The sequence below is a fragment of the Gymnoscopelus microlampas genome, assembly GCF_963454915.1.
Source record: "Gymnoscopelus microlampas genome assembly, chromosome: 20".
NCBI lineage: Eukaryota > Metazoa > Chordata > Actinopteri > Myctophiformes > Myctophidae > Gymnoscopelus > Gymnoscopelus microlampas.
This window is the reverse complement of record NC_139957.1, coordinates 38,893,712-38,914,719: the sequence shown is the minus strand read 5'-3', so window position 1 is coordinate 38,914,719 and position 21,008 is coordinate 38,893,712. Positions and strand designations below refer to the sequence as shown.

General features: G+C 39.0%; 1 protein-coding gene across 4 annotated transcripts in view; it reads right to left on the bottom strand.

The window, feature by feature from the left end:
* scaf8 (SR-related CTD-associated factor 8) overlaps positions 1-21,008 on the bottom strand; it is a 49,949-nt gene that overhangs the window by 21,316 nt on the left and 7,625 nt on the right. For all 4 annotated transcript variants that reach the window (XM_084045668.1, XM_084045669.1, XM_084045670.1 and 1 more), the window contains exon 3: positions 1,121-1,165. In XM_084045668.1, coding sequence (XP_083901794.1) covers positions 1,121-1,165 — 45 coding nt within the window. The remainder of the gene's footprint in view (positions 1-1,120; positions 1,166-21,008) is intronic.

Here is a 21,008-nt window from a genome sequence, read left to right as displayed (position 1 = left end):
CTGATAACGGAACTAATCTAAAAGCAATTTGTTTTAGACGGCCAGAGGCCACATTCTGTCTAAAATCCATAATTTACCCTTCGTTATAAGCTTTGCATCATGTACTCCTTGTAGCCAAATGGGGTTTTTATGACCCCGTTTGTATGCAATGCGACGAGAACCCAGACGCATTTCAGGGCTAATCTGTGTGCCGAGTGATTTGTTAAGTGGATATGAGCATTAATATAAGTACTTCATGATTTATAGTTGCCAGTGTCAACAAGTATTATAAAACAATAACAGGACCAAGTGCTCCAAATGCAATTTATTTGAAAATCTGATTAAATTATGCACCAAGCATTGATTACCCTCTCTAATGAACAGAATAATAAATAATGAAAAAAAAAATAGGCTAACATAATAGGCTTCTCTCTCTCTCTCTCTGTCAAGTCTTTTTTACAAGCAGTCACTTGAAACTCAAAAACAGCATAACTATCGTGTTCATTGACTGCAGGTTATTTAACTATGGCTACAGTTTAATATGTCTATCTAAACAAGGCCATTAAACCCATTAATACCGGGAAAGCGTCTGTCATTTTAAATTTCTTTGGCCAATAAAAAAATAGCAGATATACAAGCTTATATATATATATATATTTTTTTTTTTAAAGCGAACATTTTTAACTCAAATCTTTGCTTCTGGGGATGTCTTCTAAATCCTAACAGTTTTTAGAAAAAATGTATGTTGCTATAATATCAGCGGTTCTCAAACTTTTCAAAATATGTATTTGGCCGCGGACCCCCGTCTCAAAATATGTTGTTCCAGGGACCCCCAGAAGCACAGATCAGAGTTAAAAATGTTTGCTTTTAAAAATATATACTGTATATATATATATATTCAAAGATTTGCACACATTTTTCACGATTAAAAAAAAAATGCTTGTAGCATGGTACTCAGTGCAGCGCTATGAGCTTGTATATCTGATATTTTTTGAATAGCCAAAGAAATCTCAAGCACTCTGTGCCGCGCTATGAGCTTGTATATCTGCTATTTTTGAATAGCCAAAGAAATCTTAAAATGACACAGATGCGTTCCCGGTCTTCATGGATTAAAAACACAGCGTTCATTAGGACGACTCACCTTCTGAATGAACTTCTCCACACTCTGGACAACATGCTTGTAGAACTGGAAGAGAAGAACAGAGGAGAGAAGGTATTTTGTGAGACACCGCCCCCGAAAAAAAAACACAGCATCTCCTGGTTAGAGTTGGGATCCAGAACAGGAAGAAATCAATCCAACATTTAGGAACCGGAATCGGTTTCATCACATTTGGAACCGTTTCCGTTTGTGGATTTACAACTTCACGTCTTGCTATACAAGTACAATACCGGTGGTTCTCAAACATTTTAATTTGAAGGACAAACATAACTGAGAGTGTACGGGTCGGGTCCATTTGGTCCCATTTGTACACTCTCAGAATTACAGACCTGTAAGGGTCCATTTGTACACTCTCAGAGTTACAGATGTGTAAGGGTCCATTTGTACACTCTCAGAGTTACAGATCTGTAAGGGTCCATTTGGTTCCATTTGTATACTCTCAGAGTTACAGACCTGTAAGGGTCCATTTGGAACCCGCCCAAGTAACCCAGAGGGTCCCTGGAGCTCACTTTTAGAACCACTACAATAATATGTATTGTATGCAATACTAGTACCGGTTCAACAAACATTAGATCGAAGGCCAAAATGATCTACAGGTATATATATTTTTGCAACTTGTTTCTGATAGGTGCTATACAAATAAAACTAAATGTTACTTTATAAATAAAACTGGAAAAACTTGACTGAAACGTTAACTCATGGATTTGTTTTAAAACAAAGAGTGTATAAGTCGGGTGCCCTAATGTTAAGAAGCCCCTTCCACCTCCCTTATATATTAGTTACAGATATAAATGTTATGATGAATAAATATGCCCTAAGAACGTTGACTGATTGACCAGTTAAAACCCCTATCATCAACAGAAGCCAGCAAGTTGCATATGCAAGACCTGCCACAAACTCCCAGAAAACTGCATGTCTGCTGCCACTCCTATTTCTTTTAAAAACACAACTAAAGACCTTTCCGTTTTCCGCTGCATTTGATTGAGTTACTTTTCTTTCTCTTCTGCACTGTAACTGCATCTGCTTTTATTTTATGCATCCTAATGTCATTGTACAGCTGTGTTTCCTTTGCTTGATGTTCTCTGTGTAAAGCACACTGAATAGCCTCGTTGTTGAAACGTGCCATACAAATAAAACCGCCTTGCCTTGGACACATGCTGGGCATGCCGAAAAACCAGACTTAAAACAACAAAACAAACACCTAGTCTATGTATTGAATGAGAGCAGCGGTTCAGTTCAACAAGAGAAATAAATGAGACAAATGATCTGAGCATAATGAAGGCAATCAGACAGGTGCTCAGGTTGGCTCCCCTGTGTGTGTGTGTGTGTGTGTGTGTGTGTGTGTGTGTGTGTGTGTGTGTGTGTGTGTGTGTGTGTGTGTGTGTGTGTGTGTGTGTGTGTGCTGCACGTTTGCTGTTGACTGCGGTGTCTCTTAGCACACAATTAGTTCAAAATGGATTTGACAGGAAAGTGGTGAATGCAGTCTAAACCAGTGGCCCTCAACCTTTTCAGGCCGTGACCCCCCCAAAATAATCATATTTGAACTGGGGACCCCCCCCACCCTGACAAGCACTTGGCATTGTAGGAGTTGAGGCATAACATTTTGTTTGACTCTGTTCCACGGATATCCATTGTGAAACTAGCAGTTCTACAAGCTCACAAGAGCTTGTAAATCGGCTATTTTACCCCCTCTTATATTATTATATTATTCATTGGAAACAAGACCGCAAGGACTTTCATGAACGACCTGCTTGAGAAAGGTCCGAAGGGACCGAAACGTTGCTCTTTTTAATTAAACTCTGAACAAAGCAAGCAGCTGTGTGCGGGCCTTATCTTTTTATTAAGATTCTTTTGATGAACGACCTGTTAAAAGGAATTATCCTTATCCTTATTTGAGAATTTGGCCAATGTTTGACTGTTTTTAAAGCATACTTTGATGATTACTTTTGATGCAGTAATGGACTTTTTCTTTGCCATCTTTTTTTGCCAAAAACGAAATCATCTAGGGACCCGACCCACCACTGGTCTAAACAGTCCCGCTATGACTGAAACAAAAAGGTTCATTCTATTCGGTTTCTCTTCCAATTTTGCCCATTTACCTTATTTCCATTTCAAAAGGATTACAGCCACATTAATGATGATAGAATAACTTTCATGGGGGCAACATTTACATACTCTGAAAGTTGGCAAAGCCTAGGGCTGTGAAATCCAATAAATGTTAATGCATTACCAAGAGTTCCCTCGGAATCGATCAAAATGTAATTAGAATTTCAATATAAGTCTAGGGCCAAGGTAAACATTAAGAGCGAATGGGATGTGTAATTTACATGAAGAGAGCTGAATCAATATAGCTAGAGAACAGTGTATAATAATATATATATATTATCACACGTTAGTAGGCTTAACTCCAAGAATAATGTAAATTATTTTACAGGACATACTAAATAAAGAAAAATAGTCTATAGCCTAATAAGTGAATAGCCTTTGATTATGCATTGGCAAAAATGATGCACAAACCCACTATTTCAGACAAAATGAGCAACGAAGAGTATATTCATTTACAAACTAAGACGACATGATTAACTGGGATTCAATCAGTCCTCAACACTATTACACATCCTGTGGAGCCACAATAATTCATCTAATTGATGCAGTTCATTTCTCTGCCAGCAGATGGAGTCATAGGACAAAAAAACAGGCTGACCAAAGAGGTGGCATCAAAGAAACTCCACACAAGAATCAAAACAGAAAAGAGTGAGTGGGCTGAAAAGCAACACATCCACACAAGACACTGCGGATACACTCACAGTATTTTAACCGAGGCTTTCCAAGATAAACAGATGATATAAGATGACAGAGAGGAGAGTGACAATTTTCACACTTAAGTCAGAAACATGATAACTCAACATCTGGTCATTGCATTATACAAAGCAGGGGAAAAGATTAACACCTGTTGTTCACCATTAGATTTCCCCTTCTCATACAAAGAAATGGCTTGTGTTGTCCGATTGTGTTTCTGCTGAAAACGCCACTTAACCCAAGACCTGGAACGCATCTGTGTAACTTTAGATTTCTTTGGCTATTCAAAAATAGCAGATCTACATAGCCGCGCTATGAGCTTGTAGATCTGCTATTTTTGAAAAATCTTGATTTCTTAGCATGCGATGGGAGAGTGCCCTCAAATGAGTGCATTTGGAAAAAGTTGGCCAGTGTACAAAATAATGTAATGGAAGAAGCATTTTTAGTGTAAATAGCCAATCCGATACCATGATGTTATTTCATTTACAGTAATATTTTGAATGCTTCAGTTGATGTTGAACTACTGTTTTATTCTCTTACTGTACTATTTACATTACTATTTAACTAACTTGTAGCTGCACTTTAACAAATTATTAATGGAATTTCTATTTATTCCTAGATCAGTGGTTCTCAAACCTTTTAATTTCAAGGACTCCCATAACTCTGAGAGGGTACAAATGGAACTAAATGGATCCGTAACAGACTCCATTTGGTCCCATTTGTCCACTCTCAGGAGTTGCAGACCTGTGAAAGTCCATTTGGAACCCCCTCAAGGAACCATGAGGGTCCCTGGACCCTAGTTTGAGAACCACTATCCTAGATTGTTTTTAAATTACACACGGATCGGAATTCGGTATCGAACAGTATACAAGTTGGATCGGTACATCTCTAGTTGTGGTGCTGCCGTTAAGCTTAGAGGTAGAAGTCCCATGCCAAAACAGAACAGATCTACAAAAAACAAACAACGCCTTAACCCTAACCCTAACCCTTGTAGATCTGTTCTTTTTGGAACACGACTGCAGAAAGAGCACTCTCACTGACACCTTTTACAGATTTCTCTCTCTCACACACAAATATAATCATTTTCATATACTTCAGAGTGGCTGAAGACGGTTCTGAAATAAGTTAGTTGGGGTGTGTAGAATAGATTGAATTGCAGTATTATGCTATGTCACTAAATGATAACCGTTTTACTCTGATAGGCTGCTATAAACTTGCCAGGATAGATTATCAAGCCATGCCCTTAAAGATTGCACATGAGAATATTATATAGTTATATTAACTCATGGCGAATATACTGATAAGCGGATTTTCGGTTTTGGCCAGTAAAAACTGCATGGCTGTTAGTTTTTTTTAATCAACCAGACACTTTGGCAGGCGAGCCAAAAAGTTTGATTACTGTAAAAGGCTCTATGCACAGCAGCCATTTTGGAGAGAAATTGGGCCTCTTCTTACTTCCTTCACAGGTGTTACCAATGATACTAATGAAGGCTCTGTTCCATTCTGGTCAAACAGAGTCAGGGTACTGAAATTGTGCATGTTGGCTCACTAGAAACACTAGTGGGTCTCAAAGTGTGGTCCAGGGACCCTCATGGTTCCTTGAGGGGGTGTAACTCTGAGAGTGTACAAATGGAACCAAATGGACCCTCCCGGGTCCATTTGTACGCTCTCAGAGTTATGGGGGTCCTTGAAATTAAAAAGTTTGAGAACCACTAAATGGAACAGAACCTTCATTAGCATCTCATTGGTAACACCTGTGAAGGAAGCAAGGAAGGGGCCCAATTTCTGTCCAATATTGCTGCTGTGCATAGAGCCTATTTCTGGCATCTGTCTGTCACTGTGAGAACTGGGACAGGATGAAACTTGGCAAACTTGGGGGTTGGGGTCACAGCTCACTGGACATGCACTATATATTTTTCCAAAATCTAAAATCTAAAGTCTATGGTCAAGGTCCCAGCTCAAGATCAAAGTTCAGCTCTATGCTCATGCATGGGCCATGTTTACATAGACCCTAGTCTCGCGTAGCCAGACAACTATTCCACAATCTCTGAATGCTATATAGTCTGGAACTACACCTCCCAAAAGCCCAGAACGGAAGCCGTTTGTCATTTCCGTTCATGAAAATATATCACAATAGCTTTACATTTTATTGTAGAATGTCCATTCCTGATAAGCAGCAAGCTATATATGTCTAGATTATTTTGATTTATATTAGGACATATTTGTGCGACTGTAAAGACAGAACGGGAAGCGGGGAGGAGGCGTCGCATCCGCTTTATCCTCTGATCATTTTCAGAGCTTCTGTGCTCCAGACTGTATGACGGAAGCATTTGAAAATTGTGTGAGGCAACAGTTTGGCTCGCAAGACAACATAGACCCAAACGCGAGCATATAGCCTGGGTGTAGCACAGAGGTGGACAGTAACAAAGTGCATTTACTTGAGTACTGTACTTGAGTAATTATTTTTGAGCATCTGCTTTACTTTAGTATTTGTATCTATGGATACTTAAAGACTTTTACACTCCACTACATTTCTAGTAAGGAAAAAAAATACTTATGAATTAACCACTTAAAAGAGTAGATCACCCAAAAAATGACTTATTTTCTATCAATTACACACCCCATAAAGCATTGAATTGATGGATATTTTTTAGTTTTTGTCACATTCCTAAGCCAATAATTTGATGTCCGGCGGTCTCTCCGGTAGGAGACTCCACCGGTAACCAAATTATTGGCTTAGGAATGCGACAAAAACAAAACACATGAATTTAATGCTTCATGGGGTATGTAATTGATAGAAAACAAGTAATTTCTTGGGTGGAGTACTCCTTTAATGCTGCAAAATCTGTGTGTGTGTGTGTGTGTGTGTGTGTGTGTGTGTGTGTGTGTGTGTGTGTGTGTGTGTGTGTGTGTGTGTGTGTGTGTGTGTGTGTGTGTGTGTGTGTGTGTGTGTGTCTCTCTCTCAGCTAGGCTACAGATGTAAGCTTTTGGTTTTTATCTTTGGTAGTCTAGGACACGTGCATAAGTTGGTTGTGAGGGGCCTGCAAATGGCCGGCCTCTCCAAAAGGAGGGCTAAACAATTAGCAAGGTACTGCTCAATATCAGCTATTATAGGAAGCCGCTCAATTTGGAGGAGGCGTTGTTTCCTTTACTCATGATTGTTGTCCGCTGTGTTCGACAAGTATGCCATCTTTTGTTTCGTATGTAACAATGCTCTACTTTACATGCACTTTGTAACTGGCTGTTTTCCCTTTATCTGACTGCACTGGCAGTGTTTATGTCCTTTGTACATCCTGTACTTCTTATTATGTGGACATAAATAAATATTTCAAGTGTGTGTGTGTGTGTGTGTGTGTGTGTGTGTGTGTGTGTGTGTGTGTGTGTGTGTGTGTGTGTGTGTGTGTGTGTGTGTGTGTTAGTGATCACATACTTCATGCCACTCTTGCATATTAAGTCATTGCCCCACTTGAGCCACCGCATGTGGTTTAGTGTCAAATAAAGCATGAATTGCACAGAGGTTGTCTTCAAGTGAGTATGAACCTAGTTCACACAATGGAGACAGCCCTTTTCTCATATGGAATCCATAACACTGCTGAATAAAACATAGCCAAAGACAGTGCATAGTCACACTGGCCTTATATTAGCAGAATATACATACGCTGTCTGTTCCCTCATTAGATTACTATTACAGATACTGTACACATAATGCTTGTGCAAGAGGTGTCTAAGCTGAGGTTTCAAACTGTTTGTGCCAAAGGCACACACCAAAAGGCAAGTGAAAATCACAACAAGGTCAAAAGGCCTCTTTAACAGGGTTTATGACTAAAACTATATACCATATCACTATCACTCTGTAAGTTTATTTGCATTTACAAATACAAAATAAACCCATGAAAGTCCCATTTCATCCCTTATAACGATATTATAGTCACAATATGATATTATCGTCACAATATCAATAAAGGTATTTGGTCCTCATCCCCCAACCCCACTGTTAACTGCCCATTTCTTTGCATTGCCTAAATCAGGGGTGTCAAACCATTTTTTTAAGTCACAGGCCAGACTGGGTAAAATGCAACTTAATACGGGCCAGACAGTTATGCACGGTAAATGCACGCATTTGCTTCCATCTCCCTTGTATTTTCAACCTACTCTCATGTGCTTCTTTGCTATAACTACTACTAAAATGTTTCACTTTTAGAATTTTTTAAATGACAGCCGTGCCTAGTTAGCATTACTTATCTATGTGTTAAGAAAAGTGGTACATGTGCATGAACAGCCCCTAGTCATAGAAATGCTTGCACAAAACTGGTATAGGCAAAACAAAGCAGCACATTTGCCTAATTGTGTTTTTTTTTATCTCAATCATTGTGGAACACACCTACAACAGCCCGACTGCTCGCTTCACTTGTATGAATGGATCTAAAAACACCCAGATAATATATCTGTTATGTTTGTATATAGAAAGCATTTCGCCACCAATCGTTAGACCCGTCAATAAAAATGTAATACAAATAAACCTGTCAGGCTGTCAATGACGAGAAAGGCAAAGACGTGTAATTTGACTGTCATTGTTGCACTGGCAGAGTTGTCTGACAGAAAGAGAAACGCTGTCATTATGCTTGGTGCGACCATTGCAAACAGCTGTAAATATTTAAGCTTCCGTACCATTAATTCATTAGCTGAGTGAATTCTTTTTTCACCCCCAGTGTCTGTTCACCGCAATGAACTGGGCACAGGCAGTGTCATTGCTGTCGGTTTACATTTCTGTAGGTTCTGCTTTCATAAGGATGATCTGGGACTTTAATTTGGTTAACAGTAGCTCTTCCTACTGTTCAGTTTTATGAATCTTCTGACTCCTCACTACTGCCGTGGACTGAAATGATGCGGAGAGAGCATTGCATACTCAGCTCTTTTTTGGAGCCATTGTAGTTTGTATGTTTTAATTTGGAACATCGATGCTCCGACAGCAAAAGCAAAGCACTGTTCCCAGCCATGCTTTGGCCGCAATCTTTGCAAAGAAATCCAGTGCATAATATTGGCTGCTTTCTTGTAACTGAGGGTTTTCTTTCCCGATAAACCATCATAGGTTAGTCCTATAGGTTTTCTACTGCAGTCTGAAAAAAACACCTCTTCAGACTTCAACTCGCACCTAGCTCTCTAATTTCCTTGTATTACTTCTTGTCACCTATTTTTTTTATTATAAGATGTTAGTTATACAATACAGATGTGAGTAAGAAATGTTTTTCTTTTGAACGAGTACTTTTCTCTTTTTTGACAAATGGTAAGTCTACTATTTACATAGTAGTTTTTCTACTTTTTACTTCTCTACATTTATATCTTGTTCAAATTAGTGAAGTCTAAATGCAGGGATCAAAGTGTAGGGTGACGATCATGCAACGAGTCCCCTTGACAAACTGCCTACTGCTTTGTTTTGGGTACTTGGCAAACAACAGACGTTAACAGGTGTTAAATATTAACATGAAATATTTAGTGGCGAGTCAGTTCATGCGTATGTGGGGTAAAGTTGATTAAGATCCAGTCTCTTCCTCATTCAGCCTTTCACTTTGAGTGGTAACGTTTTATGGGAACAGGCCAAGTCTTCCATGTTTGTGAGTAGCAGTAGCACCGTAGTTTGGTTTCACATGCACGTTTTGTCAACAGCAACACAACATAGCGACTGAGACACATGCCTTGACAGCAGTGTGAAGGGGAGCAGGCGAGGCAGTGGTATGTTTTGTGTAGATATCAGATATTTAAATTGTGGGTTAATAATTAATAGGCCTAATACTAATAATCATTATATGATTATATTACTAATATAATCCTAATAATCAGCACTAACACCCTCGAGTAATTTTGTTATGGGAGTACTTTTACTGGAGTACAGAATTCCAGTACTCTACACACCCCTGTTTAGATAGCATGTCGTTTAGACCAGTGGTTCCCAAAGTGGGGTCTGTTGGACCCCCAGGGGTCCTTGAGGGGGTTCCAGGGGGTCCCCAGCAGAATGTGCTAATACAGCATCACAATCATTTGAACCCCTTTATCCATATTTAATTGGCTATTCAATGTTAATGAATGCTCTGCTCACGCACGTTAAGATTTTTGTGTGTCCGCACATGTATTCTGAGCTATTCTCGTAGAAATACATCGTCTATAAGATGACCAGGGGTCTCAGTTTAGCCAGGATTGGCGCGAACAGTTAATTTATTCATAATCATTCGTCTTTTTGGCGACACCTCTCGTAGCTCTGTTGTCATTACAGTGTTTGTTTATACATATGGAATGCTGTAGAGCACTGGTTCTCAAATTGGGGTACGGGGACCCCCAGGGGTACTTGAGGGGGTTCCAGGGGGTCCCCAGCTAAAAGATGGATAGGATCCAAATGAACCTTTATGGGTCTGTAACTCTGAGAGTATACAAATGGAACCAAATGGACCCGTTGGGTCCATTTGGTTCCATTTGTACACTCTCAGAGTTACATTAACATTGATTTTACAATATAAATTGGGGTCCCAGAGATAGAAATGCCATAAAATGGGAGTCCGTAGCCTAATGCATGTCAAACTGGGGGTCCTTGAAATCAAAATGGTTGAGAATCACTGCTACAGAGCCATACAAATCTTCTCTTATGGGGGTCCCTGGCATATCTTTTCAAATGGCCTAATAAGTGTCAATTTGGGGGTTCTTGACATGAAAAAGTTTGAGAACCACTGCTGTAGAGTAATAGCACCCGAGGATCATTTGGAATGTTACAAAACGTTGTCAGAAACCACGTTAGACACGGTCTGACACTCACAAATTAAAAGAGCGTTTATTAAAGGACGATCTTCATAGAAGATCACTAATGCTCATGATAATATGGTAAAAAAAAAAATCTACTCGGCCTGGGCTGTGGACAGTTCAGGAACCCGCCTACCAGTGACATCATCGTTAGGCAGGGTCTTTTTTTTCAAATAAGATTTCAAAATGATTATAATTTTTTTTTATCAATGCGAGAATAATGGCTTCCATTATAGCATGCTGACTTTCCAGGACTAGAAAGCCTGCAGTATCTATTAGCTTGGAATTGGTAGCTTGTAGATCGGCTAATTTCTGTTTTTTTTTTATTATTTACATTACTTAATTATTTAATTTATGTAGAGTGAAAACAGGAGTTTGCCTAGTATAGAGCCCTTGTGAATACGGTCAATTTAGTATAGGATTTAAGTGGTTATGATGATCATCAACTCTAATATCACACTGGGTGAGACTTTCAAATACAAAGAGAAATGTATATATATATATATATATATATATATATATATATATATATATAACCCTTCTCTTATCACATTCACTTTGCTAACCCCAACAATATACTGTAGACTTGCACATCAATTATTGTTGGCCTACAAAATATAATATTATAATGGCCAGTGCAATATAATTCCGTACAACTTTCTCAACTTTATTTTTCTTATTATGTGTAAATATTTGTAAATATTTGAGTATCACCGGTAAAACCAAGTTTTCTTCAGCACAAAATGGCAAATTTATCTGAGTCCATATTGCTTTAACTGGTACAATTCAATTATGTTTTTTATGATTTATCATATCTGGGAAATGGTTAAACGGGCAAGTGCAACCTTTCTTCTAAACATTTTCATTTTTGATGAAAACATGCAGACTTTTGGGGCAATCAGATAGCAGAGCGGTTTGAGAGCCCATACCATATGGGCGCAATGCTCTGATCAGCAAATCAACAGTTCAATTCCAGACTGGCCGGGCTACGTATTTGCTGAATGTCATTCCCCAACTCTATCTCCACATTTCCCATCTCTCTTAACTGTCGCCGTCAATAAAAGGCCAAAACATGCCACAAAAATATCTAAACGATTACACGTGCAAACTTTTGTTAGCAGAAGTCAAACATAAGTTGCTTAAATTTTGTGATAGTTGCTTTCTCTAGTATGTTCATCAATACTGGTCAATACATCATTCAACTACAATCTATTTGCAAAACCATAAAGTTAATAAGGTAATGAAGCGTGTGATCTAATGAGTCATGCAGTACTGAGATGTATTGAGTTGACAGTCTCTGAGATGCACCTCTGCCAATGTAAAGGTGATTTTTGGGTTGTTTAACAGCAATGAGCCCTTTAATTTTTTTTAAATTATTTTAGATAAATTGTGTTAACAATTCTCATCGGTCCACTCCAATAATCCACACATTCATTTCATAAATATGGGTTTAAATTGTGCATTTTTTCCTCCAATGCATTTCAATGTGCAAGTAAAGTTTTTTCGTAAATTAACGCCCTACTTGATCATACTACAGCATCACACAAAAGCATCAAAAGTAGCACATGCACTGCAAGCTTGGAAGTTTTGAGCTTGTAGATCTGCTACTTTTGCTGTATTTGAATTTGACTGTTTTGGACATATGAGGTTACCACCCAACAGTCCCAAAATCATGCCCAGATATATAATATCCCCAGATATAGAGATAAGCTAATTTGTCCCAAATTTCCAGTTTTTGGAAGACAGAACCCAGCAAAATGTCCTGCGTTGCATCGTGAGCTTGGAGATTTACTATTTTCACTAGTTTTTAAATTATCCTACAGTAATCGTAAACGAGGCAATTGAATCTTCTGCTATCTCTCACGATTCAATTCCAATTCTTGGGGGTCACGATTCGATTAAAAGTCTATTTTTTCGATTCAAAACGTTTTATTTTATTTCTTTAAAGTTATTTTTTAAGTAACATTAACGAGTGCAGGTAACATTAACAAGTGTCAACGAGCATCAGCTGGACAGTGACACACACAACACAGCTGTGCTGAACTGAAAGTGGAGTTGGTTTTAAAAAAAAGCCCTTGAATATGACTGAAGACATGATAACGTTTACTGTGATTATGGTAAGCTTATATATCATATCACAAACATAAAGTAAAAACTCCTGTAACTTTAACCAGTAAAAAAGTTCATAATAAGAATCGCGATTTTTCCATGAATCGATTTTTCCAACACCCCTGGAGGCAAACGTTTTAAATAATCGTGATATTGATTTGAAGTCATATCGTGACCTAGCCCTATCATTTATCAATACCACAAGGTCACAATTAGCACATAATCGTCTAATCTCAATTATTTGAGATAATCGAAATTATTTTGCATAATTGTCATAATTGTTTCCATGCTGAAAGATTTTCATACACTTTCAAATATTAGGAATTAGAAAAGCAGAAATAGCAGATCTACAAGCTTACAACGTGTCACTTGTGAAATGTTGTAATCGTGACGGCCCTAGGTACAACCCTGTCTGTGAAGCGTGTATGAACAGGAGACAGACCGCGCTCACACACCAGGTGCTACCACAAGGCTCTGTCCCCAAGCAACATAACTCTCTCATACTGCAGTACTTGTATGCATGTGGGAAAAGAATGGGGTCTTCTCTGTAGTGGATTATTCATAATATTTAGTATACTTCTTTTAAGATGTGTCTATCCTTTTGGTTTTTATATTATGTAATTGTTATTAAATATTATATATTATAAATTTTGCCATATAATTTTTTGCATACATCACGGACTGACTGATATCGTGATGCAGTAACAATTGACTATGCTGCAGCAGTAAACCATCCTGTTAGCTGATACCTACAGGCCGCTTGCAGTGTCAACGCTAAAATCCACCAGAACAACACCATCACACGTTCAGCAGCATTCAAGGATTAAAGCAAAACAATATAAAATCTCATGACTGAGACATTTTTTAGGCCAAGTCCTAATCTCTGATTTGTGCAACAGCATGAAAGGAGCCGTTTTCTAAACAATTAGCACAATATAGAATCATGATGTTTGGGTATTATGGTTCTAAACGACTAAATGTTCCTTCCTGCTGTTCTACAGACTAAATACAGCCAACCATTTAGGATTTAACCTTTAAGCTTTGCTTTGATGAAATATCAGAGATCATTAGGGTTGATGTAAGATGCTTCTGAACATGTATTCTATCGCTAGTAGTTTGACCACTTCAAATACTCTTTTAATCTTATTAGAACTAATAACTGAACATAGCCGATCTACAAGCTCACAACACGCCGCAGCGCAATGTTTTGTGAGCTTGTAGATCGGCTATTTTCGGTGCGCGACATGCTTCCAAATGACTGAAAAACAGACTGAGAACTTTAATCCATGAGTATTTAAGGCCCTGTTATTTAAGGCAGCTCAAATCTGATTACCTATACAGATTGGAGTCAGCTTTTTGTTTGTAGGGGCAACGATCAATGATCATTGGTGAAGGGGATCCGGTTAGTGATCCCAGATCAGCACTCCTTCTCTAGTGTTGATGATGAATACAATCTAGCTAATCTGTTGGTCAGAATCTGTGCTCTGGTTTGTTTGTGTTGGGCTGTAGTGCAGTGGTTCTCAAAGTGGGGTCTGGGGACCCCCAACGGGTCCTTGAGGGGGTTCCAGGGGGTCCCCAGCTAGATGATTGAAGGTTAGGAACCAAATGGACCCTTATGTGTCTGTAACAGAGAGTGTACAAATGGAACCAAATGTAATTTGGGTCCATTTGTACACACTCTTGAGTTAAATTAACACTGATGATAATACAGTGCAGATTGGGGGTCCCAGAGATCAAAATGGGATCAAATGGGGGTCCGTGGCCTAATGCATACAGTATCAAACTGGGGGTCCTTGAAATGAAAATGGTTCAGAATCACTGCTATACTGCAGTTGTAAAAGTATTCTCTTATGGGGGTCCTGGCGTATCTTTTCAAATTGGGGTCCGTGGGCTAATGTGTGTCAATTTGGGGGTTCTTGACATGAAAAGGTTTGAGAACCACTGCTGTAGTGGACAGCACAGCCATGTAATCTTTCATGCTAGGATGTCTGTGGCATGCTAGCAACCATTTCACACGATTATGATTGACAGATTGAGGAGCTTGTTAATGTTAATTTCAGTTTTTTTGCATAATAAAACAAATAAATGTGTATTGACAATTTGAATGTTATCTTATGAATGTATTTTCAGACTACAGTATTCACATACAAGCCCTACATTTACATACAAATATTTAATGCAAGGGTTACCAGCTGTTCCCAAACTTTTTAGCTCGAGACCCAAAAGACGAATTTGATGTCTTCCCGGGACCCAAACTGGTGAAAATAGACGATCTACAAGCTCACAACGCGTCGCATACCGACCCAGTGTTTGGGAAACAGTGATTTATACCGTGGGTACGGTATGACAGGCAAAGGGCTCACGGTTCAGAACCGTGATTGCTTGATAACGAGATATACCTTAAAATGGTATACCTTTACACCCTAGTGGTGGCTGCCTCAAAGTGTCTCTTTAGGGCAGTGCAACCTTTTCATGTCAAGGACCCTAAAATTGGTATGTATTTGTCTCCCAGTCTAAAAAGAAAATTCAGGGACCTCCAGAAGCAATGATTTGAGTTCAAAAATGTAAGTTCATCTAAATTATTGCATTAGCTTGTAGTGTAGCTTAAGTGGTTGAATAAAATAAAGTTTCTTTCTTTTTTTTATATCAAAAAGCTATTTGTGGTTATTTGTATTATTTATGTTTTTTTATCTATCAAAGGTTATTTGTGGTAGATATATACTCAAATAGAAACTTTGATCAATCTATGATTTCTTGATTTTCATGGTCTAGAACACCCCACAATCGGGGTCGGACACAAATATATGGCATCTATTACTCAGCAAATAACACTTCCCTGAATGTCTACTGTAACAAAAGATACAAAACAAAACCCCCTGAGCAGACCAGAGACACGGTAATGTAATTACCAGTTAAGAGGTAATTAAGTGTATATACACTGAAACACTTATTGTGTTTAGTATAATCTTCAGGGGCCATTAAAGAACCTATTGACACCCAGAAATTACTACCCTACTAGTGGCTCAAGTTGTGTACAGTGCATATCAAAACTAATTTAAAAACATTTGTGTTTTCATGAAAAGACTGGATAATCTCTTCTCATAAGCATTATTAACTCCTACTGGCAATGAATGAACTGAGGGCTGAAGCAAATTAATGTTATAATGTACACAAAACTGCTATACAATTAATACCAATGGGCTATTTGGTTTGATCTTTCTTCCTATATTAAAATTGGCTTAAGGGACGACTGACCGGCCGGCCGGCCAGCAGGCGGACCACGTTGCCACTATGACTCAGCCATAACCATTATAAGGAGTTCCCAATGCACTACATATCGCCTGATTTTTTTTTCTTTGCCAAGGCCAATTTGAACAATGTTGTACTAAAGCACTGCTAAATTATTTTTTCTTTTTTTAAACAATGTTGAACAACAGAGGGACACTTGGTTTCATTCTGACAGCCTGCTGCCAGCGCTGCCTTACTTTGTGCTGATTCTAGATCAGCCCAAATCTACACTGCACTACAAAACGGTACCTATTCAGTACTATTACTACTATACGGTATCGGTAGTATGGGATGTGGTGGTACCGGTTCTAGTATGGTACCGGTTCTCGGTACAGATTTGCTTGTATTCATCAACCTCGAGAAGGAGTGCCGATCTGGGATCACTAACTGGATCCCTTTCACCAATAAATCACTGATCGTTTTAAACTAAAAATAAATTAAAGCTACAAAAACTTGACGCTTGGCACAAGAGAAGCGCATGCTGGCCATGCCGCACCATAGGAAAACAATTGTTTTGCTGGGTTGATTCGGTGTGATCGGCCACTTAAAACATTTTATATTTGAATACATCATTTTACAGGGATTTTATGGTCTAAATCAGGGGTCTTCAACATTTTCAGGCCAAGGACCCCCTCGCTGAGAGAGAGATGAAGCAGGGACCCCCTCTATATTGTATAAAATTGTGTTTGAGATAAGCTTTTGCTGCTCTTTTTTCCCTGTACACACCTATAACTCTTTGCCAAAAATAGCCGATCTACAACCTCTTGTTGTAGATCTGCTATTTTTGGCTCAAGTTCTCCTCAGAAAAGGGATATTAGGGTTCAAGTGGTTAAGGTAAAAAAAAAACAATTATAACACAAAGATTTGGCGGACCCCCTGTAGTAACTCTGAGGACCCCCTAGGGGTCCCGGACCCCCTGTTGAAGACCCCCGGTCTAAATTAATCAGATCAATTATTCCAATAATTACATAATCTAGTCGGCTGCAGCAAACGCTGTGCTTAACTCGCATCAGGCTACTGTCCCAGACAGAATGGGGGGTGTCATGGTCTGTCAAGTCAGTTCAGCAAACATGATCACCATGGTTTGATTGAATGACTGATCCGGCTTTCCAGATCAATCAGATTCCAGGTCTCCATCATAGGGGCCTCTACTCACAATCCTATTCTTGTCTGACAGACAAACTGGTCAAAAATACAGTTGACTGTGGCTCCAGTTGTACTCATGTCGTCTGTTTACCTTGTGTATAATTGTTACTTTTCAGGAAAAGGAAAGAAAGAACCTGTGTTCCAATGGATCCAATCAATGCGCTTAAAGCTCTCATAGCCGCAAATCGTCAATATTTTCACTACTTTCGCATGACACCATCGTATGATAGAAATAGTGCATACTTTCGTCGCTGTCGGGCAGAAAGCTCTTCTCTCCATATTCTCTTCTCCTCTCTTTTTGTGTTTTTTTCCTAAATGAATGCCCTACTTGATCACACTACAGCATCACACAAAAGCAGCAAAAGTAGCAGATCTACAAGCTCGAAACGCAGCACGAAGTGACGTGTTTTGACTTTTGAGCTTGTAGATCTTGCTATCAAGATCAAGCTACTTTTGCTGCTTTTGTCCTGAAATCCTGAAAATTAGACATTGCACTTACGACATTTCACCTGAGCGGGCGATTAATGAAATAAGGCTTTTTCCCGACAGCGGTATGTTATTCCTTCTATTTAGCTATCGTACTTCAATCAGCTGTTATTCATAATTGAACTTAGCTCAGGTCCTGTGAGTCCCACTAACACAAACCCACAACTAACCCACTGCACCCATGCCAATATAAACTGAGCCTTCAATTCCAACTGGTCCAGTTGACATATTTTCACCAAGTTTCAGTCAAAGCAATGCTAAATAAATAGTAGTCCTTTTGTTATTATTTCAGATGGCAACAGATTTTAATCGCATAATCGATAAGCGCATTTTTGTTTAAGCTCAATTGTTTTATCAACGTGTGTACGCAAAAGAATTTCCAAGGTTTTTTATAATCGACTAGTGTGATTAATCATCATTTAATAAATATTTAGTCATACAACTGTGTCACGCAAAACTAGCCAATCTACAAGTACTTTTGGCTATTTCTGCTATTTTAGAAAAATATATAATTTTCTTAAAATTGGTTATTTTTTATAATTGATTAGGCAAATTTGTTTGATTAACTGTTGCACCCCCCTAGTATTGTGAATGACATTCGTCAAAACATCAGACTGCACTGCATAGAAAATTGCCGTCTCCTCTCTTGTGTGTAGGTGCCTGATCACTTGCAGAAACCCTGACAGCCAGCCATGGTGTGTGCGGCACTTGTTGCGAACGCGGAAGGAGGCCTCCGCCCAAGTGGAGCCTACTATGAAACTCTGCTCGGCTTGTGGCTCTGTCTGTCTGTGTGTGTGCAGTATGTGTGCACTGCCTGCACTGCCTGTGTGCAACCCACAGAGTGCGCCAGAGTGCAGCTACAGTCAAAACACACACACACAGTCCGTAAATACACAATATTTTCGAGCTGCGTTCGCTTCCAGCGTTTGCGCGTCTTACTTGTGTTAGTAGTATCAAGAATGTGTCTCTCCTGGCTTACTAGCAATGTAACCAATAAAACATTGCAGACAGCGTAGACAGGTCCACCATCAGCTCTACAACACTACTAAACATTGGAAATGTAGTCATTGCATTTCAGTGTTTGTGTTAGAAACATGAGCCGTGTGTGTTCCTGTCCTCTTCTTCTCTGGTAGGGTATAAATGAATCAGTGTGTACTACAGTGGCAGTGGTGAAAAGGCTAGGTCTTCCACACAGAAGAATACAGACTTTCCCTGATGTTATTTCTCCACAAGGCAATTTCTATCAAAACCATCCATGCAGCAATGAACAAGAACACAGCACAACCTAAACAACTTATCGTCTCTGTCGGGTGGAAACCTCACATGTCCAAAACCGTTACTTTTCAGGATTCAAAAAGTAGCAGACAGACAAGCTCAAACTTGTGGATCTGCTACTTTTGAGTGACGCCGTAGTATGATCAAGTAGGCCAAGGCATTCATTTACAAAAACACAAAAAGTTAGAATATGGAGATATTCTGCCCGACAGCGACATGGATACATTATGTCAGTGGTTTACAACCTTTTTCATGCCAAGGACCCCTACATTGATATACATTTGGCCGCGGACCGCCAATTGAATTGGTTTTGTGCCAGGGACCCCCAGAAGCAAAGATATCGGTTAATTTTCGCTTTAAAAAATATAAATATTCAAAAGATATGCACACTTTTTCAAGGTTTTTCCAAAAATAGCAGATCTACAAGTGCCGCGCTATGAGCTTGTATATCTGCTATTTTTGAATAGCCAAAGCTAAAGTGGTTAAAAATGATTGTAACGCTATTAACTCATTTTGCCGGGGACCCCCTGGTACTCCCTCAAGGACCACTGGTGGTCCCAGGACCACTGGTTGAAAACCACCGCATTATGTGATAAGTTAACCATGTGTAATGCTAGTGTTGTGTATATAAATGTGCTCAACGATGCAAATTCACTGTGTGTGGTACCAGCTAGTCCAATACAACAAGTCACCTACGCCAAACAACGAACAACAACGACAACTAACAAGGACCATCACTCCCGGTTTAGAAATCACATTCAAACTCCTCCACAAACATGTGATGTTGTCCATCCTCTGACCAAACTAGAAAGGGCTGTCTTTGGGATAAATCCACTGGAGCTGTGACACTTTTCAACCATCCTAATGCACACTAATGAAGCATTAAAGGGCGACTTCACAGATCTTTTTGCCTGCATCACTGTCATTCCATTGTGAGAACTTCCCCAGTTTTACATAGGCTGGGCAGGCAAGAGTTTTTGTGGCACCTTTGAGAGGCATCATTTCGAGACAAAAGATTGCATTGGGAAGTGATAAATCACATTTTCACATGCCCACAGTGTAATCAGGTCTCTTTGACACCTGAATAAAATCAGTGAAGTATACACATACAGATCAGATAATTAAAAAAGAAACCCTGCTGCACATTCACTGTCTAATCAATGCCTGAAGAGGGTCCTTGACCGAAACAAGATTAAACTTTCCTTTAAGACCGGGAACGCATCTGTGTGTAATTTTTAGATTTCGTTGGGCTATTCAAAAATAGCAGATATACAAGCTAGATCTGCTATTTTTGAAAAATCATGAAAAGTTGTGCAAATATTTGAATTTTTTTCTTTTTATTGGCGGACATTTGTAAATCAAATTTTTGCTTCTGGGGGTTCCTGGAACTAAATATTTTACAAATGTTCGCTTTAAAAAATATATAATCCAAGATTTTGCCACGAATGTTCACGATTTTTCAAAAAAAAAATCAAATATTTTTGAATAGCCAAAGACATCTAAAAATGACACACAGATGCGTTCCCAGTCTAAATTGGTTAATGTGCAAGTGAAGGCAGTGTGTGGGTGTGTTTATTCTTTGATCTGCATATGTCCACAATGGAGAGGATTCAGGAAAAGAAAAAAATATATATACACGTATATATACACATATATATACATATATGATACATATACACACGTATATACAGTATATAAAAATCTGCAAATCCACCCTTCAAGACGCTGATATAAGTTCCACCAAGGAGAAAACTAGCTCAAAGCTGCAAACATGGACCAAAGCATAACATCCAGAGACAGAGGGGTATAGAGGCCCAGAGCCAACCCCCACTTTCCCCAGTGTGTGTGGGAACAAATTATGTCTCAATGCTTTTTTTTGTTTTTGTTGGTCCATCTTCCTTGTGAAACAACCCATACTCCTACCTAAGCTGGTAAGGGATTCTCTTATCTCTTTGTAACTCTCTCTCAGTCTCCACCCCAT